Source organism: Exophiala aquamarina, assembly GCF_000709125.1.
Source record: "Exophiala aquamarina CBS 119918 chromosome Unknown aczIA-supercont1.11, whole genome shotgun sequence".
Classification (NCBI taxonomy): domain Eukaryota; kingdom Fungi; phylum Ascomycota; class Eurotiomycetes; order Chaetothyriales; family Herpotrichiellaceae; genus Exophiala; species Exophiala aquamarina.
This window is the reverse complement of record NW_013550577.1, coordinates 351,222-374,201: the sequence shown is the minus strand read 5'-3', so window position 1 is coordinate 374,201 and position 22,980 is coordinate 351,222. Positions and strand designations below refer to the sequence as shown.

Sequence of the window (22,980 nt, the reverse complement as noted above, 5' to 3'; positions counted from 1 at the left end):
GATCGTAAGGCTTAGGAAAGCATCTAGCTCTGTGGTTCCAGATATCTTTGTGGGTAACCCACTGGCGCCATTGAGCTAGCAGTTAGCTTACTACGGTTTTCGAGAGCCCATATAGCGTCCAACGAAGCACTCCCCGATAAACACTTACTGAAGGACGATAGCTGAGCTTCAGCAAAGGGGTGGTTTCTTCTCATAGAATCATTAGCGAACTGCTTTACCATTTGTCGACTTCACCAATTTCTTTACTCAACTTTGCATCTCTAGTCCAAAAGACATGGGATACAGATCCAAGAAGGACTCACTGACTAGCCGCACATCAATTCACCCTGGAGGATACGACACCCACAACAGCACTGAGAACCTTCTCGTGTTGAAGGAATGTCAGTAGCTCAGAATGACCCTGGTGACAGCCGCAAAACCCCGGAAGTCATTGGTTGGCATGCTATCTACGAGGCTGTACCTGCTCCTCGGAAGCAACCGTCTCCAATGGAGATATTACAACCGAACCGATGATTGGCTTATCACCTGGTTCAGCTCAACCTTAGAGACCAATTGGAGCAGAGGTGAATACCTTCTTTGGCCCGTCTGTTCGCTTCGAGTCCCCATCGTTCCGATTTATGATCCTGGTCGACGGTAGTCAGCTGTCTGGATGAGTCTGGGAAGTGACTCACAACAGTTAGCCTGGTTGATCTACTGGTCCGCGTTGCCCAATTTCAAGACATCAGAATGAATTTCTTGAGTCGACCATGGCCGGATCTCCCAAGGAGTCTTCGAAAAGCATCCGGGTGTGACACTGGAAGGGCCTTGTAAAAATTGGGGCGGCACCAAAGGACTCTTCCCCGCATTATTCAAGCTCGGTACATGTTGGCGCCAAAGTGACTATCGACGGAACAGGCAGACAACCTCGTAGTAACGATCAATGAGTCAGTGCCACAGCCTCTGGAATGCTTTGGAATCATGGAAAACGGGCTCCAGGAGGTCATCTTGCCTAGTAATTGTCTATATAAACCAGAACGGTGACCATAGAATAGAAGAAGACAGAAATCTCAACAACGCTGACTTGCCTGTATCGATTGGCCCGTACAGTTGTACAGTCCAAATCCTCCAACAGTTCACCTCATAATCTTTATTCCTCCACTTCGACGTGGAATGGATATTGACGCTGTCAGCTAAAAGGGAAATAAGCCGGTGGTGACAACCACATTGCCCGCCACAGACAAGCAATGCCTGCGTCCCCAAGCATCGGTGTAGGAGGTTTATGCAGCCCGTGCCGATCTCCCGTATTCAGCCTATGCACGGTTTGAGCTTCTGGGACTGTCACCATCTGACTTGATGTCATCTGCTAGGGTAGTATTACTTTAGCATTGCATATCTGGTCTTGAATGTAACTGCCGTCCACGCTGGAGGAAATCAATATCTATCTCTGACAAACCCCCTGCGCGGGGTAACAGAGTGAACGGCTGGACTGCTGTAGACAAATCCCACAGAAACAATACAAAGAGAAGCGAAATACTTCAATGGTGAGGGGTGACACTTTTTATCAGCCCTTTCATGTTACCTAGCCGCCGTAATCGTCGATCAAGATGCAGTCTCTTCTCTTTTTGTTGTCGGTGTTGAATGCGCTGACTGCTGCTTCACCAACGCCCAACTCTGTTACAGTTCGTGCTTCTACTGGTGTCTACACTGGTGTCATTAACTCGACATTCCCCAATGTTCGTGCGTTTGTCAGTGTGCCCTATGGTCAGGACACCTCAGGCTCGAATCGTTTCATGCCGCCATTGGCAGTCCCCCTTTCTGGAGGCCACATCGACGCGACAGAGTACCCACCAGCCTGCCCACAGTATGTGACCGGCATAAAAAATATCTGGAATCAAGAGATCCGGCAATATCTACAATATTGGGGTGTAACGAACCTGTCGGCTGGAATCTCGGCTCCATTTGCATCAGAAGACTGTTTGAAACTGGCGATCTGGACGCCTGCAAACGCGACGAGTGCGTCGAGGTTGCCGGTGGCAATGGTGAGCCATACATTCGAAAATTTATGCGTTGGGTATTGACTTTTCCGCTCAGTTCTGGACAGGAGGTGAACTATTTCCCCTTCTTGGTTGTAGTATACTGAAACCTTCGATTAGGTGGCTGGCAAACCAATGGCATTCTTGTTCCAGGCCAGCTTCCCCAGCGATGGGTCAGTCGGTCACAGAGCCATATTGTCGTGACAATCAATTACCGTATGAATATCATGGGCTTCCCTAATGCCGCAGGTCTGCAGAGCCAGAATTTGGGAATTATGGATCAGCGTTTGTCTCTAGAGTGGGTGCGAGACAACATCGCATATTTCGGTGGTGACCCATCTCGCATCACGATCTGGGGACAGTCAGCAGGTGAGAGAAGCTCCATTCATGCTGAAAAATTTTCGTCTCACAAAGGCCAATTAGGGGCCTCTGCCGTCGATTACCATAACTATGCCTTCCATGATGATCCCATTGCTCATGCCTTCTTCGCTCAGTCTGGTAGTGCCCTTGGCTTTCCAGGCGGAGCCCCTGACACGGATCATACGAATTTCACGTTCGTGGCCAAGCATGTCGGCTGCGACTTTGCCGATAACGCAACACGGGAGTTAACGTGTATGCAAGACAAGGACTATGACGACATCATCAACTTCATGGGCCAGTACCAGGATAACAACACTCTGGTCAACCCGCAACAGCCAAGGATCGCTTTCAGCCCAGTGCCTGATCAACAGCTAGTATTCAGCAATTACACCGAGCGATATTTGACAGGAGGAGTCACCAAGGCACCGATGATATACTCCAGTGTCGCAAATGAAGGAGGCAGTCTGTCAACGTTCCCCGCCGATAACCCGGAGCAAGGTATCAATCAGACCGCCGCAAACCGTGTGACTATATCCGTAATCTGTGGCGCTGCAGCCTCTGCTGCACTGAGAAATAGTATTGGTCTGCCCACATATCGCTATCAGTATGCAGGTAATTGGACTAACCAGGATCCTCTGCCATGGATGGGAGCAGTATGTCTTCCTTTTATCCCGTTTTGAAGAGCAGGAGCTGATCTCTCCTGTAGTACCACTCGAGTGATTTGGTTATGCTGTTCGGTGCCTATGACAACGGTGAAGGTCCTGTAAAGGAACAATTGGAGGTCACTACAAGTGAGACGATGCAAGACATGCTGCTAGCTTTCGTCAAAGACCCCTGGAACGGCCCACCTGTGGCTGGTTGGCCACAATATGATTCGACTGATAGTCATGGCGGGATATTGCTGCGATTTGGGGCTGATGGAAAGGCAGTTCAGCAGGTTGACGGCAACACCGTGCAAGCTGTGTGTTATGGAAATGGCACATATGATGCATTTCCATGAACAAGTGCAAGCCAGGAATTTCTATAAGAGCGGCATGGTTGGGGTGGGCCGCATATGAGCTCCCAAGTTGCCGCATTGCTTGTGCTGCCAAGCCATATTTCCTTTTGGCGGATGCCCAAGCGAGGGCTTGTTTTGACCTGATAATCCCGAAGACATCCTCCGGAGAAACACTCCTTGGACTAGATCAGTGTAGCGGCTGAGGGTAGCAAAATGACATGATTGACCCGATGATTTGATTGGGATTTGCACTAGAGAGTGTCCATAATCCCGAAGACATCAAAGATATGCTGCGGGGCTGGGATCTCGGCGAATGACAGAGATGGGGGTTTGAGATAGAGTTCTATGTTGTCACTCGTATTCAGAGGTGCTCCAGCCCATCGACCAGTTGGGGTCAATCCCCCGAGAACGAATTGTCTGCTTGGTGAAAGAATGATTTTACCATGGCAGCAAATAAGCTCGAAGCATGCCGTCTCTTCGCCTCCCACCCCTCCTTCAGCCCAATCTCGACCTCTCCATATATTTTCCTCTCTTATCTTGTTTTCGAGTCCGCTTTGTTACCACTCTGACCTCCTTCGATAATATCCGATAAGGCTGTCCAGCCTATTTCTAACCAATGGCCCAGTTTGCGGATCGAGACGACCGGCTACCATTTAGATCCGCTGGTACTTCTGCGCCACCCCCAAGACCCAAGGGGTCGAATAGCAACTAGGGGCCGAAGGGCTGTTCAACAGGCTTCATCGAACCGACAAGTCATTCTCGATAGCTGTCAATGGATGACCCGAGACGCACCAGTGACTTCAGTGACACAGAAAATGCGGCGAAACCCATCAGTCGCGATGGCGATATCTCCCATCCATTAGCCCTCGTTCCTCCTCGCCCAGTCCTAATTGTGGCAATACCGTGCGCATCAATTAGTTTGGTTACCGTCTTCCTCACTTTCTGGTGGTTCGCCAGGATGAAGAGAACTTTTCGGCATCATCTAATTATGCTTCTCATCGTCAGCGACATGTGCAAAGCTGTCTGGTTCTTCGCTGTTCCCCTCGTGTCACTCGTTAGAGGTCCAGTTAACAGTTCATCGTCGTTCTGCCAGGCCAGCGGGTTCCTTCTTGCTCAATCTACCGAAGCTTCGGATTTCGCTGCTCTTATGCTTGCACTCCACCTTGTATCTTGTGTGTTTTACCCACCGAAAAGAAAGTTCCAGGGGGGATTGTACAACTTCAGACGGTTGATTTACCTTCTTTGGGTCTTGTTACCGATAATTGCAGCATCTCTTGCATTCACAAACACCGGTAACGCATACGTGACCTATGGCACGGTGTGTTATCTCCCTGGACAGCCAGTCTGGTATCGGATGGCGCTGGCTTGGATACCTCGATACGTCGTCTTCGTCACAATATTGTCTGTGGCGTTCATCGTTACGATACATGTACATCTCACATTCAAGCGCTTTGGTCATCCTGGTGGTGAGACAGCCACCGGCCATGTGGCAGCTGGGGACGGGTTGAGGATTGTGAAAGTCAGCTTTCCCACTCCCAACTCAGTGGGTGAGGTATCGGAAGTGCCATGTCCAAACATTAGCGCCAGAGACTTCGCCCCGAGTCGCTTGGCTCTTCCACACAGTGATACTGTGGTTCTGAATGATCCTCGGCAAGACTCACCAGAGTCCAGTGTGCAACCCTTGAGAGCAGTATCGATGTCCCCTTCTTCTGCAACAGATATTACAAATGACATGGACGAGAATTGTTTCAGAGCTCCATCTTCGGGTACAGACAGCGCCACCGAAGAATTGTTGACGCATCGACATACCATCGAGCGGCACCTCCGTATCCTCTTCCTTTACCCCGTTTCTTATATGCTCGTCTGGACCTTGCCATTTGTCTCGCAATGTCTTCAACTTACTGGCTCTCCTTTTGAAAGCCAATCTGTCTGGTTACAAATTCTTGCCACCGGTGTCCTTGCTCTCCAAGCGAGCGTCGATGCAGCCGTCTTCTCCTACCGGGAGCGACCCTGGAAGCGAGCGAAGGGTCGAGCTTTGATATCGAAGGCTAAAATACAACGATTAAAGCTTTGGCGCCGTACCAATCTTAGCTCAGAGAATGGATGTGAAGCGGCAAATGAGACTTGCCAGACAGTGACTTACCAAAAGTCCGTCGGACAGAGTCCACAGGACTCACCTCCTTGGTGGGAAGCGGAGGGCAAAAAGAGGAGAGATAGTGTGTGGATGGGGACGGATGCTCTTTCTATCTCGAAGGGTCGACAGCAGCGGGAAGATGTGGACGCGATCGAAGACGAAGAAGAGGATACGGATCCTCATTTACCTAAGACTAGGTAAATGCACATTTGTTTTCGTCTTGTACTCCACCACGCCATTCTTTGCAACAGGGAAGAAGTTCGGGCTCCCAAAGCATTTTCAAGAGCAGAAGCGACCTGTCCCGGGCCAAGTGGAGGTACGCTAATTAACACATCTCTCGAAGTACGACACTTGGTCAATCACTAACGGGCTGGGAGTATTCAAAGACTATGCCATGCTAGCCATAGCCAAACGAGCGTGAAAGCTTTCACGCCTACCAGCTAAATCCCATCATGTCTTAATCTATCGCGCCAGCACTTCAACTAGCGCCACCAACATCGCGTACTTCAGAAGAACTTCCAGGCATACGCAAATGGGATTTCGTCACTGGTCAAACGCCATCCCTTGATGACTATCTTCACATGATCGCCTGGCACGTTGGCCCACACGATCTGCTCTACATTGTTGCGGCGATCAAAAGGTTGGTGAGATCCTATCTCGAACTCAGCGTTCCACTGGTTGCCATGTCGCTCTTTGTCTCCAGCCACGATGATGAGATTGAGGTCGTTTGACAAGCGGGCACCAGGGAAGTCAGCGTATGCCAGGGTGACTTTCAGAGTGAGGCCTGCAGGGGAGGAACCTGGGTTGGTTTGCCCATTTGGCACTTGCTGGGCCAAAGCTGATGCTGATGGAACAGGCACAGAGACCTCGAAAGGTTGTCGGGAGTCTGAGATGATACCAATGCCATACCCGGTAGATCTGTCGCCCGGCAGTGATATGGAGCCGGCTAAATTGACGCGGCCGAAGCCAGAGTGTGGATTTGGCTCGTCGCCAACTTCCTTAGGCATGTACTGGCCATGAATGGGAACAGCACCATTAACGAGGAGAGCTTTCACCAGGGATCCTGTCGGGTTCTTTACCCCGTTGGTTACGTCCTCATAGCCATTCTTGACCAGGGTTTCACGGATAACAGCACAACAGCCTGCCACAAGCGGTGTCGCCATGCTCGTACCAGCCAAATAGAAGTATTTGCTATCTGACACAGCGCCAAAGTCACCAATATCAGCCGTGTTGACAATGTTCCTAGACCGTGTGGAGAGTATGGCCGTTCCAGGGGCAACAACGTCAGGCTTCAATCGGTTCTCCGCTGTTGGTCCACGGCTGCTGAAGGCAGCAAGGCCCTCCGGGTTGTTGGCCATAAGATCGTCTTTGAGAGGGTTCTTTGGGAATGAATCTCGCCAGAATGCTCCGTAAGTGTAGGGAACTCCTTGGACCCCCGAATTGAGATCTGGGCGCAAATTCTCGGTCGCACCAACGGTGATGCAATTTTTGGCTGCAACCTCTGCTCCCAGTGATCTCTCATTGATCTTACCATCCATGGAGCGACCGGGTCCTTTATCTTGTCCGTCATTTCCAGCGGCGAACAAAATTGTCATGTCTTGATTATTCCAGACGAAGTTGTCGATCCCTTCAGCGCCTCCGTCGTAAGGATTTTGGATACCACTGTCCTCGTCGAGTGGTGTACCCCAGGAGTTGGTATGTACCCGAGCATCGAGCATATATGCTTGATTGAAGAGGTCGCCTAGGTCTCGAGGAATTCCTCCAAGTTGGGCTTGGGGTCCAAGTTTACTCAAAAGTGACTGAACAATCAGTTCTGCGCCAGGAGCAGTGCCTTCGATTTTCCCTTCCGACGACGATGAGCCACTACCCAAGACTGAGCCGCAAACATGCGTCCCATGTCCGTCTGGATCATCAGCCTTACCTCTTGTTGAGCCTCTTGGAGGGCGACCCAAGGGGATGAGTTTTACCACCCTCCCATCAAACGCTTCATGCGTATCTGTTACGCTGCCTCTGTCAAAGCCGGTGTCTGCCACTGCAACGATCTGCCCCTCGCCCTGGTATGTGGTATCGTTGAGCTTGACATCATCAGCATTCAGAAGTTTTCGAGCCACATTGTTGAATAACTTCCGTTCTTTGACCGGATGGATGACTCGGACTTCATCGATCGCAGCGATGCGGCCAAGGTTGTTTAGGTCAACCTTGAGTCTCAAGACGCCACTCTCTGCAGTAATTTCATGTGTTTCGACATTGGCTGCGTCGGCAATTTGACGTACGAGGCCAGAACCAAGATCTTTGACATCATGATGCAGTAGTACGTCAACGTCAACAATAACTTTGTGACTGGCATCTGCGTCAGCAGTTTGCCTTCCGGATGGTGGAAGAGTGTCCGCTGGCACAACAAAGTCATTTACATAGACATTGGCGTAGTCGACAAAATCCAGATCACGGATGACATCAAGAGGTTCTTCCTTATATCCACAAAGATACAGCTGACTTCCTTCTTCATCTCCGACAAATTCTTGAATTTGAACGCCGAGGTCTTTCAGCTTCTTCTTTTGTGTATTGTCAAGAGGGTCCCCGGTAGTTTGAATCAGTATGTAGTTTGACGCTGATGCATCCTTTTCTAGAGCCGACTTCGCGACACTTTTTCCGTTGAGGACAATGGTAGAGGCCATATTACTCAAGAGAAGGATCTAATATAATCGCAATAACCGAAATTGATTGCTGGAACTTCAAGAAGAGGAAGCAAGTATGGCTGATGTTTTCAAGGAGTGAAAGGACCAGTGTTACTATATATGCCAGGCCTCCTGAACTACCAACAAGTGCTACCCAGGACGGAAAGTTCACTGTAGCTAACCGTTTCGACCTACATGACCGCAGATGCAAGATCCAGCCTTAACATGCTGTATCACACCTTGAGACAGCATGAATTATCAGAAGAGGGGATCAGCTGACCAGCTGACATGGTCATGAGAGCAATTGGGAGAAATGAGGAGCTGAAGAGCTCCTTTTCCGGATTCTAGAGCGGCTATTTCAGCGGAGTATATGAGAAACACTGAGAAGTTATCTGCCAGTAGCATGGTGTCAATCTTACTTTGGTGCAAGCTGCGAGGACTGCCATTGCTATTTGCTGGGTGGGTCCGTATCAACAAGGAGGGAACTCTTGGAAACGTCGCCTGAAAGATGTCAAATCCAGAATCACCAATGCTTGTGATTTCTGGTTGGCAATTGTTTCACCAAGCTTGTATTTACACTGATTTCCTGCATCATCACAAACAAGGCTTTTAAGTTTTTCCCTTGTTACACGAGGCTCCAAAGCTGAGCGCCCTCCGTGAATGCATCAACGCAGAAGTCCATACAACTTCCTGTCATTCAGCTTTCATTGTCTGCGAGCAGTAGAAAACATGTTGCATCGGTACGAGGAGCCGGTCAATGATGGATGTGGTAATCACCTGAAGGCTGCACACCCATCGATCCTGACGTGATACCTTAGCACCAGGTTATGTAGAGATGAAACTGATCCGCAACACCTTTTGAGCTTGAAGCTCCGCTCCCCGGTCACCGCTCCTCAACTTTTGGTCTGCCGTTCGCTATCCCAACTGCTTCTGTAGTTGGTTGTGGGTGGTCGTAAATACCGGAAATCTGCTCTCCCTTAAATCCTGGATGACAGTTCAGCTCAGGGTCCAGGCTGCTAAGGCGGCCAGTGAAAAGAAGGAAAGCGGTCTGAGGTGAGCCCAAGTTTCGTTGATCGATTTCAGCCCCACTCTCCTCAGGTTCGTGTTCGTTGACTAGCATATCTCAGAAACAAAGTGCAGTTCGTTGATGAGATTTTTATGCAGCATAGACCATCCACTCTCACAGTCACGAGTTTTCTCTCAGTCGATCGGCCGGGTTGAACCGAGAGAAAAAGTCCTCTGAACCACTTGAATAGCATGGGTTGGCAAACTTCGGAATTATTGCTCTGCTAGATGTCGAAGGAAAACTTGGAACTCTCCGGGGTCAGGGGAGCGACAAAGGTTTACGATATGCTCAGAGTATCATTCAAGACGGACTCAGTCCAAGTCCAAGGAGTCGTAAACGCCCTCTTTCCAGAAATAGTCAACTAAAAGAAAAAACGAGGTCGCAGTAGGATTTTTCAGCATCTCCGGCAAGCCTCAAGACATGCGCGGATTGAGTAATGACAACGCTGCTTAGCGAAATATCGCCTTCTAAAAGAAACACAAAGCCCTATCAACTCACATGGACATGCAAACGTCGATTTCAGGCAGAAAGTGGCGGTCAACTATAATCCAAATTGTGTCTTCGAGAGACCGATGCCCGATAGCTTCTAATCTCAGCGCAATAATTCAACCATTGTGGATAGGGCCCTGTCCATTCTCGGCCGCCCTTGTTGGCAGGCTTGACCTCCCTTGCAAATGTGTATTTTTGACCTTTTAGACAGAATAGATCATTGTCATCCCTTCTACTCGATAGTCCAACCAGCGCAGAAATGAGAGTGTATCCTAGGGCGGGTGCAATGCCGCGAGGCTAGGATGCTAGGAGAACATTAAACGTAATACTACCATAATCAATATGTCCTTGTGGGATTACGCCTCGTCACGTCCGCTGAAGTTGCCATGGTTCCCGGCTTCAGCACTCGTCCTTTCTGACATGGTCAATTTTGTGATTGCCAGTTTGCTATTTATTTGATAGATGCTAATGTTCAGGGTGGGGTAGTGCCACCACGTGAAATTTCTCGGCATTGGGACTTTTGTATGGTCATTCTTCGTACACGTTCCTTTTTTGGAGGAAAGTATTTGGAGGCATATAGACACTTGGATGAAGTTTCTTGGAAGGACAAGTCACGACTCCTATGAATTACCATACCACCCAGGGGGTTGTTGGTGATGTCAGCAAAAGGTCGTAGCTTATCCCGAAGCGGTAGCGATTGGTGCGAGCTCTTTTTTGTAATTGAGGCTTATCAAGGCTTCTCGGTATAACCCCCGGAAGGCACTACATCCTTGGTCGACCTGTCCCAGGAGAGGTTACATTTGTAGACTGCCAAGGTGAAATCTCAGGTACACGCAAGGTTCTAAACTAGAGGAGGCAATTGCAAGTCAGCAATTATGCGATGTTTAGCCTGCATAGCCAGCAATATCCAGCTAGCCCGCTATGGACAACAACTTATTAATCCATTGGGAAGAAACTGGGAAACGTGATTACTTGCGCTATTCGCTCATACAGGAGGGGTTGAAGGCAACCACCACCAGCATACCTCTACAGCAGATTAGGAGTTGAGGTAAGCATAGCTGGTGGTTATAGTGGATCTGGATGAAGTAAGCTACAGCGCGTTGCCTGCACCTGTTGCTTTAATGATGAAGCTGAAGAGGCTGACTCCGCTATCACACTACGAAGGCCCCTCGGTTGGCAGCTTTGGATAAGCTCATGGGGCAGTTGCTTCTACTCACCCGCCCGGGAATTGCCTCTTCAAATTCCAGTTCTCCTGTTGTTGACAAAGATGGACCGCATCAGGCTGAGTATTCAGCAATGCTCCACGTTGGCTCCGAAATCACCAGGCAGTGCTTTGCACAACGTTGCCAACTGCTGGTCGGTATGGTTCCTAATCATACTGATTATGTTACGGTAGACACTGAGTGACGGGCATGAGGAACGGTGGAATGAGTTTAAAGACAAGATTAATTCCTCGTCGTTGTATAAGAATTTTCTCCCTCATCACACATCAAACAACAGAAAAACACAAATCTAATTTCCATTTTATTTCCTTGGTCTTGTCCTTTTCTGCTTGATTTCATTTCTCATTTCCACCATTCACTACAATCTTTACAATCTCTAATCGAACCACCAGTTAAAAACCAAAAGCCAACAACACTGTCATACATAATCCAACCACCATAATGCATTACTCAGCCATCGTTTTCTCCCTCCTCGCCTCCACCGGCGCATTGGCAGCCCCATATTACAGCACGCTCGACAACAGCATCAAGGTTGTGCTCGGCGACCTGGCCGGAACCTACGCCGACCTCGAGATAAGCTTCACCGAGGGCATGGCACACACAGTGACACCCTCGTTCAGCGGCCCGTTCTCCACCGTTGCTCTTCAACTCGGCAATGATGTCGTGCAACAAGACCTCCGCTGCAAGGTCGTCGACGATGCCGGCAACGACATCGTCGTCGTCCGCGGCAACAACACGGATGTGACCTTTAGCGACGCTGCCAAGGGCGCCTGGACACTTCCGGACGCTGCCGTGATCGGCAACGTGATCTGCGACCCTGAATTTGAGAAGATCACCCCCGAGGAGCTCGCGGCCGGCTCTACCCTTCGTGTCGTCCTCCAAAGCCAGGCCCTCGAGCTCGGCTCCCAGACTGAGCTGACACCCGGATGGCGCGATGAGCAGTACCCCATCGGCTCGAACGGACCCTTTGAGACCGTCGAGCTTCGCGTCGGCAAGTTCGTGGCAAAGAAGGACTACCGCTGCCAGATCCTCGATACCAACGGTAACGCCATCATGCTCCAGCGCGGCGCTGCCTCCGCCAACACTTTCAGCGACCAGGGCAAGGGCGAGTGGAGTCTCGACTTCATCAGCTCCGTCAGCTCCATCATCTGCGACCCTACCTTCGTGAAGGAGGCGTAAACTAACTAGCTAGCTCAAGGCTTGACTCTTGAGTAGCACTGCGATCCGGGAAAGGACTTGTGTTGCATCTTAGCGTGGTAGGTCAGGGAACAAAGCGGTTACATTGCATTGCATGGTTAGGTTTGGTTCTAATTCTGGTACTCGTGGGTTTCGTGAGCTGTTCTGGCGTTGCTTTTCCTTTTACATAGATAGTACTGTGCGATCATAGCCATATACGCTCCTTTTGTACCAAATCGATGGCGATGCCTTTCGCTCTCTTACTCGAAGTCTCACGGTGAAAATCTATTGAATTCTCTCCGGTGCTTACCTCTGCTTGAACGAATAGTTCCCATCTTCGAACAATGGTATTATGGGGGAATGTAAAATGCCTCGAGGCGCGCTCCCATGGTTCATGCCGGCTAAAGTAATCGACACAGGGTTTCAATTAGCTCCATGTATGCAACGAGATCCTTCATTTCCCGGAGACGTGGTTGTAGCGTTGATCTTCTCAACGCGTTGAAAATAAACCCTAGTCACTCTTGGACAGCAAACCGCGGAATCAATTCTCGTCCAGGTACCGAAGACGAGGGCACTGTTCGGTTAATTAGAACTCTTGCTGAAGGGACAAAAACAACCTTACGGATCTGAGGGGAACAGGTTGCTCCATTTGAAGAGTCGCCTGGATGGAGAGTGCCATGTTTGTAGTGAAGCCTAGGACGGAGTGATTCTCCAGGAGTTGATGCCCACCAAGACAATCCGAATCCGGCCCGCACGGAATAACTTTTCTCCTGTTTGCTATCCCTTGCTTCTGCAACCGAGTACAGAGTTTCAGGATCCGGGATCCACACACCCACGGGTTGTGCTGCACGACACAGGCAAGCGACAAGAGAAATCCACAACGGCTTTTGCTGAAAGCGCACTGAGAGTCAGACAGCACGTTCACCTCTCTCACTGGCAGTGCGGACGAACACTGTACTGTACCATACTGCCATCAAACCAGACCAAAACGCCACAATGTCCAGCAACAGTACATCCTACCTCCCGACGAGCGTCACGACGACTCTCCAATCCCTCGAAGACAGCATTACGCTCTTCCTAACGCAACTCTTCGAGAACCTCCCACCCTTCGTGCAAACCTACCTACTCGCAATCTCGTCCTCACCGTACCTAACGCGCACAAACCTGCAATACTCCCTGCGTTTAATCGTCATCATCTCGACATACCTGCTGTTCCGGCCACACCTGGAAGCGCTGTTCCGGCGGGCGACGGGGACGCCGGACGCGCGGCGCGAGGAGCTGCAGAACCGGTTGAAGTTCCTGCAAGATCTCAAGGAGGGGAAAGTGAAGCCGCAGGGCGGCGTCGAGGTCGTGGATGGAAAGGTTGTCTTGAGGCCGAATCCAGTGAAGCGGGATGCGGAGGGAGCGAAGGCGAAGGGCAGGGGACAGGGGAAGGTTGTTAAGCTGGTTGTTCCTGGCGATGAGGTCGATGTGGGGGTACAGGATGCTGCTCAGAGTGACAGCATGGCTACGCCAAATACTAGGGCATCGACGAGACGAAGGAAGGCTTGAATTTTAGGTGCACTTGGCCACTGATTGACTGCAAGAACTGCTCATGTTGTGGCGAGCCGTTCGTCTGGAGCCACGCATTCACTGTGACATTTCACCATGGACAACGTTCATCGACCGTCTGTCAGGGAGGTTATTCTGTGCTATTAATCGATGAGTTCCTCAGGCATGCGATTCATATCTCTGGATGCATGTACTTTTGTCAAGCATAAGATCCAAGACCAGTATTTATTAGATCCTGTCGAGCCCAAACATACCTCCTGGCTCAGGGCACAGAGTGCAGCCATAGCACCAAAAGCCCTTGAAGGATCTAATACAAGCGCCTCAACTCCTCGCCCCAGGCTCTGACTTCCTCCACGGTGACATCGTGCTTCTTCTCCCTCAACCCGGCCTCCTGAAGCACGTTCTCGAGCTCTTCATCCGACAGCGAGAGAAGACCTTGCTCGAGCATTTCCCCGTCGACGAATCGAAACGGTTCGTCCTTCTCGGATACTGCCGTCTGCCACGCCCGATATTTCGCCCATGGCATGTATCCTGGTGCTTGGATACGGGTGGCCAATGATGTTTGTAGAAGCAAAAGGACGTTGACGTATGCTTGATTGATCGTCGCAAACATGAAAATCGCACCTTCAACCGTCCCAACAAATGCTCGTGGGGTTACGAGAGGGCCATTGCGTGGAAGTTCGTCCACTGCCCGGGCTATCTCCGCCTTTGAGCTTTCGTTGACGGGGGGGATATCAGGAACATCGGACGGGCCTGGCTTTGAGGACACAGGCACGATTTTATTCGTAACCTGTCCCAGGCGGAATTCACCTATGACTTCCATCCGCCGCCAACTTGCATCATGGATGGCATCGCGGTTCTGTCTCAAAGCCAGCAGATTGCCCTCCGCGTCGGCCACAAGCCATTCGTTTTCCACCGTAGCCCCAACCGCTGTGCACCACACTGTTGCAAAATGCCTGGATATTTCGCACAGCTGGTGATCAGGATGCGCCTCATCTGGAAGATTGACTTTCAATACCGACAATGACTTCGTGATGTCCGCAACTGCGATCAGCGCTGGCATCTTATCTGTAGAAGGTGTGACAGCCAACGACAGAGGATTTGACGACGCGCGATATGTCGCCAGTTTGACCAAATCTAGAGAATGTCTACCTCTGGTCTGGGAAGGAACAAGTCCATAAAGGACCACCTGGATCTTGCATTAGTAGTTGGTCATGAATATGACGGACTTCACGCATACCGTCTTCAACAACCCGGCCACAAGCTTGCCTTCGCACATTGCCAGACTTCTACAGCTGCCGGGAACGACCAGTTCAGTAACCTGTTTCAGCTTCTGCTCTTTGTTGACTTCGAAAACTAGAATTCGCCCTCTGATGAGCTCACGGCCGGTGTCATCCTCCATCACAATGCTTGTTCCAACTACAAACATTTCTGTGGATTCCTCAGAGCCCGGTATTTCAAATGAGCCTGTAGATAGAATACACTCCACCAATTCTCTGTCTTGTAGTTCAACGGAGTCCAATTCTTTGAAACTGACCTCGTCGGCAATTTTAACCGAACTGAGAAGGGCTTCCTCGCCACTCTCCAGTATACGGCGAACACAACCCATGCCAAAAATTTGTCCCTTTGATTCGTACGCAAGACATCTGACCGTTTCGCGAATAGGAAGCGTCTGGAGCTGCGTAGTTCTTTCCTTGCCGATGTGAGCAATCTGAAGCTCTTTGGGGGAGGCGAGGGCTACGGCGTCGGGATAGGCTTCAGAGTTGAAGTGACACACCCTCGATGCACTTTCAGCATTCACCGCCGAGTAGATGATGCGACCTTCAGAGGCGTATATCAGGGAAGGCTGTTCACATGAGGCAAAGATGTGAGATAAGGGCGACCCTGCCCCTCCATCCCTAGGCAGCGCCTTGAAGAAAGCGGGTTCCGTTCCTAATAATATCCTAGTCATTCCTGAGAGTGCATTCTTAGTAAGATCGAATGCATAAGTAAGCACAGTTCCATCGGCCATCGCAACGAATAGTGTAGGGGCCGCATCTGGCAGGACGGTTGCCACAAGTACTGATCGTGGTATGTCTATTCCAGCCGTTCCAAGATTTTGAACTAGCAGAGTGTCGAGGGAGTGCAGGTCTAGAATAGCAAGTGATGCAGTTTGCCAAAAGGAAACAATGCAAACACTACTCTGGGAATCTGGGACTGTTATACCTGATATTTGAGAATCTGGCGGGAATGTTTTCGAGATTGTGGGTTTGGAGTCATGGTTTGCGGCATGGAAGACATGTAGGGTATGGCCACCTTCGACAACAAGTAGATGAACGGAGTTTCCTGACGCCGCAGTTAGCTTTGCATCGGCGTCCGGAGGTCTCCAATCAAGCATGAGCATGTCTGAATCAAGATCCGTGACTTTGATTGCAGACTCGGATACCTGTACAAGTTTCCGGTCCGGTAAATTGGCTGCAAACAAAGTTGGTTGGGAGAGTTCGAGATGGTAGAAATCGTCAACTTCCTCCACTGCAGCCTCAGCATCGAACTTGAAGACTCGAGTTTCAGTGATGAATGACACAATTAAAGTATCATGTACATTCCCCAGACCTGTAGAGCTCACCGCCCAGAGATCTGTGATATGATACAGCTCTCCTATGGTCCCAATGAGCTCAAGTCCTACACCACTTCTCACACTCCGGATCGTACCATCCTGCCATGCACCACTGGCAGCGACAATCCGAGCTTGGCCTGAAGAGAATTCTGGTGCCTGTCCACCTTCTCCACCTCGACCAAGGTCCATAATTGTGAAATCTAGGATAGGTGCTATATTAGAGAACGTCTGGACGATCCGGATGCCGTCTGCCTCAATGTGGACAACCTGCGAGTCGCCCGAGTGGGAACCGACAAATACATATCCATCATCAAGATAGACAAGACAGGAGGCTTTTGAGGCAACCCCGACCGGGTCAAGCCTCCATGATGACACTGTGAAATCGGCGATCTCTATCATGAGGAAGAAGAGCTTTCCAAAATCATCAGCAAGCAGCCAACGTTGCTTATCGATTTGGGTCCAACATGACCACATGGTGGCATCATCCCCAAGGTCTTGCGTTATGACGTTGGTCAATTGTCGATCAACAAAGCGGATGGAATGGTCACCCAGAACCAGGAAACCACCATTCACAGGAATGAGATGGCTCACTCCCTTGTCCAGCTGGTCACCTCGCAACTCAGCTACCGTCTGCAATTCCGCCGAGGCCTGTTCTCCACCGGGGGTGTATTTCAACTGCCGGACCTTCAATTGAGGATTTCCCGAATTGTCTTCCCAAAGGACGGCAAGTTGAACAGGTTCCTTTCCTTGAGGGTCTGTAGCCACCAAAGCCGAATCCCTCGTTAACAGTTCCTCTATCCTGACCTGGACCGGCTCTCCCAGCGTTCCCACTTGTGAAGGCGAATTGTTGTCTCTCTTCTGACGCTTATTCGAAGGCTGGACGAAGGGGAGCACGGTAACAACACCGTCATAGAGCTCCAGGGTCATGAATCGCCCCGTAGGATCTACGTGGCATCTGTCCGTCTCTCTCGAGTCCCGGAGAACCTTGTCGGCAAGATCGACATAGCTTTGTTCGGTTTGTAGCTGCCTGATGTTTGCATTCCATGAACAAGTGAAGTATTGGTATCGATCAGTGCCGACAAAGAGGTGGTCGGTTTTGGAGGAGGCGGGGCGAAGACTCTCGAGGATAGTGATGTACCCAAAGACATTTTTAGTATACAACAAAGACAATCCTTCGACGCCTTGCTCGTAGATATGGAGTCTGTTTGCTTTACTATAATAACTGTTAGATAACGGCGGGGTCGCGGGGATTAAGCTGAGGCACTGACGCTACAATAAGCACCTCGACGCCTGGCTCGAGAAAATTTAGCTTGAGAGCATGTCGGACACCGCTCGCGTGGTGGATGGGAACGATGTAGGACATAGTGAGGCTCGGTGAATGTGCAGACCAACCTGGCCGCAGGACGATGATTATGCAATAAGGACTGAGCCGCAGCTCATTGTATGGAAAGATGCCCTGCTCTGGCAACCCGTATTGGACAATTGAACGACAATCCGCCACGTAGGACTTGCGCGGCGACGGTTTACCAGTGTAGATAGAGGGGCAGGCAGCGTGATGCAGGTGCTCCGGAAGTGAGGTGTAGGTGGTAGAGACATGGACTTTGTCGGTATCGTCACGATTACTTTGCGGTTGGAGTTGGAGATCGCAGCCAAAGTGGCAGTGGGACGCTCGGAACGCGGAGAAAAGACGCGTCCAACGTGCCTAATAGCCGGAGGCCATATCACGTGCCCACACGTGATATCTAAAGCCCAAGCTCTGGGAGGGATTTAAGGAATTATCAGAGCTAGACAGGGTCTATTCCTTGCCGCCTAACCATCTATAAACAACTGAAAAGTCCTTGCCTTTGTGAGCCTTCTCAGTCTCATCATATACTTCTTTGGCTTTCTCGGCAAGCACAAGCTTAGCCCCAGCTTCAGACGCAGCTGTCATGGCAAGTCGAAGGTCTTTGTTCATGAGGCTCACTCCAAAGCCACCTTCGTAGTCGCGGCTTGCAGGAGCAGTCTCAATCACGCCCGGCACCGGGTTGTTGATCTCACTAGGCCAACATTTACCGGTGGCAGAATTGATAAGATCTGCTAGAGCCTTGCCCTCAATTCCCCATTTCATGCCCAGGTTCATTGCCTCTGCTGTTGCAATGTTATTGATTGCAAGAGCATAGTTGTTGGCCAACTTCCCGCTCAGCCCAGTTCCTTGAGGTCCCATGTGCCAAACCTTCTTGCCCATGTGAAGCAAGATCTCTCTGATGGTGGGGACATCCTCCTTCTCTGCTCCGATCATAAAAGTCAGGGTTCCTGCTCGAGCACCCACGACGCCTCCTGACATGGGGGCATCGACAAACTTGGCTCCAGCCTTCTCTTGGACGAGTTTTGCCACTTCTCGCGACGTTGTTGGGTCGATTGTGGAAGAGTCAATGAAGATTCTCGTGTTTTGAGTGGGAGGCTTTGGGAGAGAGGTAGCCAGGACGTCCTCGAACACGGATTTGACATGCCGTGGCTCTGGCAGAGCCGACACGATGTAGTCCTGCGATGTACCGTCAGTACAAAAACATCTCCACTCGTAAACACGGGTAAGTAGGCATTGTTGCTATTGCATTTCAGAGGATTGGCTTTAATGTTAGAGAATCATGAAAAGGACAACCCAAAGGAGGTCCCCAACTTAGATCATAGATAGAACAATAGGCTCATCATTGTGATGGCAGCGGCTCAAAACACCAGAGAAAGGATCCCTACTCACAGCATTCTCAACGACCTCTCGTGGACTTCCGGCCACTACGACCTTTGAAGGGACAGCTTCTTGTGAAAACTTCTCCAGCGAAGACTTATTGACATCGAAGACGGTCAGAGTGTCGGCTTCAGGGATCTTGGCTCGAAGGTTCTTTGCCATGGAATAGCCTGTGACGCGTCAGAGGATGCTACTCGCCATCTCGTTCAATAACACTCACCCATGGCTCCAAGCCCAATAAAGCCCCATGAGGCATCCCTCGCGGTTGAGCAGGAGAAGCTTCTGATGCCAGTGTGAATATGAGTAGAGGACCGCCGCAGTGCGGAGGATACCAACGACACAGTCATCTCTGCTGAGCTCGCCTGACGCAGTGCATCCTTAGCACGCACAGCAAGCAGGCTCTCAGATATGGACGATGGATCTGTGTTGCTGCTTGGGAGTGCGGAGTTTCGCCCGAGGTCAAGGAAGCAGCTCGGGGAAAATGTGTGGAAGCCGGAGGGCCCTCCTGAGGTTAGGTAGGGGTGGCTAGCTCCTGCCTGCCCTCATTCACCGAGAATTGCTCGTGACTCGCACCTTCCGCCGGTAACCGAGGCCTCCCATAACGTCTTGGCAACGCCCCCTCGGCCCTTTCAAGGAGGGAAGTCCATCATTGCGTATTATTGGATGAGCCCAGGATCCAGGGTGCACGGAACATTGAACGACCTCCCATGGGGAAGTGGTGAAAATTCTATGCTAGCAAAGCCCTTCTCTCAGAATGAATTACACCAAGCTCGCCTGGCTAGACTAAATACCCACTAACAAGCACCTACGAGTACTCCGTACAAAAGAGGTGTCGACTAGAAATGAGAAAGAAGCTTAAGACGAGCGAAAGAGAGGAAAAACAAACGACCCCAACTGCTGACCATTACCTCTCAACGACGCTTGGACTTCCCTTTCCCCTTCCCACGCCCTTCAGAGCCCGAAGTTGACGAAGGCGTCAGCATAGGGAAGTCGTCATCCATGGCCTTCCTACTCTGCTCCTCTGCAAGGCTCAACCGCAACGCAAACTCCAGGTCATCTTCACCGTCTGCTGCCACTGGAGTATTGCTGCTACCGGCATTTGCTTTCCGCGAAGGAGTACCATGTCGCGAGGTCTTGGCATATCTGATTGGGATACTGCAGTCATTTGCCGGAGGTGAAGAGGAAACCTGTCCGCTTTCGAGCAGACTGAGGCGAATGGCTTCTTCAAGGTCGGCATCGTTGTCTGTCGTCTCGCGTCCAGAGTGGCGACTGACCGGGTTCGACGACTTCGATGGAGCATTATGTCCCTCATCCGATTTCCTGTTCGCCTCCTCGCTGTTGAAGGCCTCTTCACTGAGCATTGTAGCGTATGCAAGTAACTCCTCCTCACTTGCACCCTCTCCAAGAATGTTGGTCCCAAATCTGCCCGTCAGGCGTTCTTTCTCTTTGCGTCTTGCAACCTTCTCCCGTTCCATTTCCATGTGTTCATCACTGATGTAGTCCTTCAGCAGCCCTCGCCCAGTGGCGCTAACCTTCTGACTCGCAGGTGTAGAATTGCTGCCCCGTTCTGATCGTCGACGTAGTTGACCTCGTTTCCTGCTTTTGTATGCATCGGCAGCAGTCGAGCTGTACGACCAGTAACGCAAATAAGTCCCCAGGGAAACCATTCCGCGTAGAGCTGTTGGGTCGGGATCTAAGACAATGGCGCCTGCAGCATAGTAGTTATTGCCAACACCTTGGATTGAGGCTTCTGCTTGAGCAATTCGACGTCGAGCCCGATCAGAAAATCTCGAGTTCAGTGTTCTGATAGGTTCGTTACTGGATGCCAGTGGATCCCAAGCTTGGACAAGTCCATCATTACCCCCATGTACGAAGTAGAGCGAGGTGAGAGCCAGCGAAGCGATCTGGGGGGATTTGGTATACACAATTCTGACTGGTTGGACCGTGTTGACTACATCTGGGTTTGGAGATAGACTTGAACGCATGTCCCAGAGGAGCACGGCTCCGGACATTGTGCCTATACCGAAAAGGCGAGCACGATGTCCAGGTATTTCAGATGCAGTGCCTGGGGTCGGCATGTGTTCCAAAGGTGAGGCAAGTGGTGAGGATGTATTGGATCCACCTGACATTCCCAGAAGAGGGTCCTCAGTGGCCGCCAGAGTCGCAAACTCAGAGTCATCCGATGCCAAAGCCGAGACTGTAATACCGCGGTGTTCGGCAAAGGAATACTGGGAAATGTACCAGTCCTCTCTAAACTTGGAGTCCCTTGTATCGTCCTGGCTAGATGTCCGCGACCGTGGAACACTCCTAGAAAGTGGCGACGAAAGCACTTCCCGATGCGAAGGCGTGCCACCTCCGAAAATTGAGGTGTGACCCGCCGTTGACTGTATCGTCGGCCATGCGTCAAGATCAAAATCGACTGCGATCTTCATTTTGCATCTGGTGAAACGCTGGATAGATGCATTAGAGCCTTCATCAACGCCGCAGTCAACAACAAAGATTGCTTCTCCTGCACCTCGATGGTCATCCCCACCAGAATCCACCAAAAGCCTTCGCCGCATATCCCAGCCCTCGCAAATGGACTTGTAGTGCTTGGGCTTGTGAAGGATATATTTCTCGATCTCTTTAGTTTCAGCAATGATCTGTTCCTTGCTCAGGCCGGCACTGTCACTTGAGGTGCGCGGCGAATAGCTTCCATCCACCTGGGCTGTCCCGAATGGATCAGGTCTTGCTCGGCGTCGAGTCACCTCCACCAGCCTCCAGTGAACGCTGCGCCCAGTTTCCCAGGCGAGCCGGTCAAGATCATTAGGTGACGCTTTGCCTACGAAGTCAGGACGAATAGGCGCCTCTGTTAGATAGAAGACTTCCCCAAGTGCGTTGAGAACCACAGCCCATATTCTGCCAGACCCAAGCCGTCGGTTTGAGACTTTCTCATCAATGAAGATGCCAATGATCGGGACACCGGGACAGAGAACCCATTTAGCGGTGGGCTCACCTTTTCCAAATCGACGATCGTGTACCGGATTGACTCCTAGGGCGTATGCAGCAAGGACGCCATTGGAAAATCCCGCGAGAAAGCCAATCAAACCATTCGTCACCCTAAGAACATGTTCCGATTTTGCAAGCCACACCGAGCAAATAGCAGCACCAATCATTGTCACCTCAGGAATACCAAGGGCGTGATTTGCCGTTGAAGAGATAGGTACGAAACGTCCACGCTGTTCGCTTGTCGATGTATAGAAAAGTCGACCTCCAGGACATGCTTCGCCATAGACTCTTCCATAGGTTTGACTGACGTCCATCACGTTCGTCATACCTACAACATTGCCAGGCCCTAGACCGTAGGGGAGTTCCCCGGGGAATTGATCAGCAAAATGCTTGAATCCCTCGAAGTCAGTCAGACCCCAATGGCCAGGCTTTCCTGTGCTTGGTTCACTAACTGACACAAGGCCTTGTTCTACTGCGCCATGCATGAACTGCGGCTGTCTCTTGTTCAACCCAACGCCAAAAGTCGCGTGGAGATGGCTGACGGGATAGTTCAAGCCAGAGACATAGGTTATGACTGCAGCGGCGGCAGCACTACTGGCGTGCCGAGAAGCGCTTGAGCGAGAGATTGCTTCCATCGCTGGTCGTCCACGGCCAAGAGAGCGAAGCAATCGGGTTCTCAGAATATATTCTGATCTCCATGAGGCTAGGGCAGACAGCCGAGTGAAGCTCCTACGCTGCGCACGTTCGACATCAGAGCAAGGCTCCTGTATGATCCTCGTACCATCCACCCCCAGAGCTTCCGCACCTGGGAAGTATCGAGCAAATGCAATGCGCCATGCGGGAGGAGTCGTGACCAGTTTATGGAAACGCCGTGATATGAGACTCATAGACGACAATGTCTCTGGAGGCAAGTGTGATAGTATATGGGTCAGAACCTCTGATGGCAATTAGTTGATGCCATCAAATAGAAAGTTTAAAACGAACCATTGGG

At 50.8% G+C, this 22,980-nt stretch overlaps 8 protein-coding genes across 8 annotated transcripts; 4 read left to right on the top strand and 4 right to left on the bottom strand.

Moving 5' to 3' along the window:
* Window positions 1-1,583: 1,583 nt before the first annotated feature.
* A1O9_09825 (uncharacterized protein) lies at window positions 1,584-3,372 on the top strand (the record flags this gene model as incomplete). The annotated part of the gene is made up of 5 exons (XM_013401166.1): window positions 1,584-2,018; window positions 2,071-2,083; window positions 2,133-2,381; window positions 2,436-3,025; window positions 3,079-3,372. 5 exons carry the CDS (start codon window positions 1,584-1,586, stop codon window positions 3,370-3,372), a joined length of 1,581 nt encoding a protein of 526 aa, XP_013256620.1.
* A 985-nt stretch (window positions 3,373-4,357) lies between these two features.
* On the top strand, window positions 4,358-5,704 carry A1O9_09824 (uncharacterized protein; the record flags this gene model as incomplete). The annotated part of the gene is made up of 1 exon (XM_013401165.1): window positions 4,358-5,704. One exon carries the CDS (start codon window positions 4,358-4,360, stop codon window positions 5,702-5,704), a length of 1,347 nt encoding a protein of 448 aa, XP_013256619.1.
* Window positions 5,705-6,009: 305 nt separating this feature from the next.
* Window positions 6,010-8,178, bottom strand: A1O9_09823 (uncharacterized protein; the record flags this gene model as incomplete). Its single annotated transcript, XM_013401164.1, has 1 exon — window positions 6,010-8,178. One exon carries the CDS (start codon window positions 8,176-8,178, stop codon window positions 6,010-6,012), a length of 2,169 nt encoding a protein of 722 aa, XP_013256618.1.
* Window positions 8,179-11,397: 3,219 nt separating this feature from the next.
* Window positions 11,398-12,135, top strand: A1O9_09822 (uncharacterized protein; the record flags this gene model as incomplete). The annotated part of the gene is made up of 1 exon (XM_013401163.1): window positions 11,398-12,135. One exon carries the CDS (start codon window positions 11,398-11,400, stop codon window positions 12,133-12,135), a length of 738 nt encoding a protein of 245 aa, XP_013256617.1.
* Window positions 12,136-13,128: 993 nt separating this feature from the next.
* Window positions 13,129-13,683, top strand: A1O9_09821 (uncharacterized protein; the record flags this gene model as incomplete). Its single annotated transcript, XM_013401162.1, has 1 exon — window positions 13,129-13,683. The coding sequence occupies one exon, from the start codon at window positions 13,129-13,131 to the stop codon at window positions 13,681-13,683; it is 555 nt and encodes a 184-aa protein (XP_013256616.1).
* Window positions 13,684-13,990: 307 nt separating this feature from the next.
* Window positions 13,991-17,642, bottom strand: A1O9_09820 (uncharacterized protein; the record flags this gene model as incomplete). The annotated part of the gene is made up of 4 exons (XM_013401161.1): window positions 13,991-14,383; window positions 14,459-14,872; window positions 14,924-17,492; window positions 17,548-17,642. The coding sequence occupies 4 exons, from the start codon at window positions 17,640-17,642 to the stop codon at window positions 13,991-13,993; spliced, it is 3,471 nt and encodes a 1,156-aa protein (XP_013256615.1).
* A 432-nt stretch (window positions 17,643-18,074) lies between these two features.
* A1O9_09819 (3-hydroxyisobutyrate dehydrogenase) lies at window positions 18,075-19,348 on the bottom strand (the record flags this gene model as incomplete). The annotated part of the gene is made up of 3 exons (XM_013401160.1): window positions 18,075-18,800; window positions 19,014-19,171; window positions 19,222-19,348. The coding sequence occupies 3 exons, from the start codon at window positions 19,346-19,348 to the stop codon at window positions 18,075-18,077; spliced, it is 1,011 nt and encodes a 336-aa protein (XP_013256614.1).
* Window positions 19,349-19,912: 564 nt separating this feature from the next.
* Window positions 19,913-22,876, bottom strand: A1O9_09818 (uncharacterized protein; the record flags this gene model as incomplete). The annotated part of the gene is made up of 1 exon (XM_013401159.1): window positions 19,913-22,876. The coding sequence occupies one exon, from the start codon at window positions 22,874-22,876 to the stop codon at window positions 19,913-19,915; it is 2,964 nt and encodes a 987-aa protein (XP_013256613.1).
* Window positions 22,877-22,980: the final 104 nt, after the last annotated feature.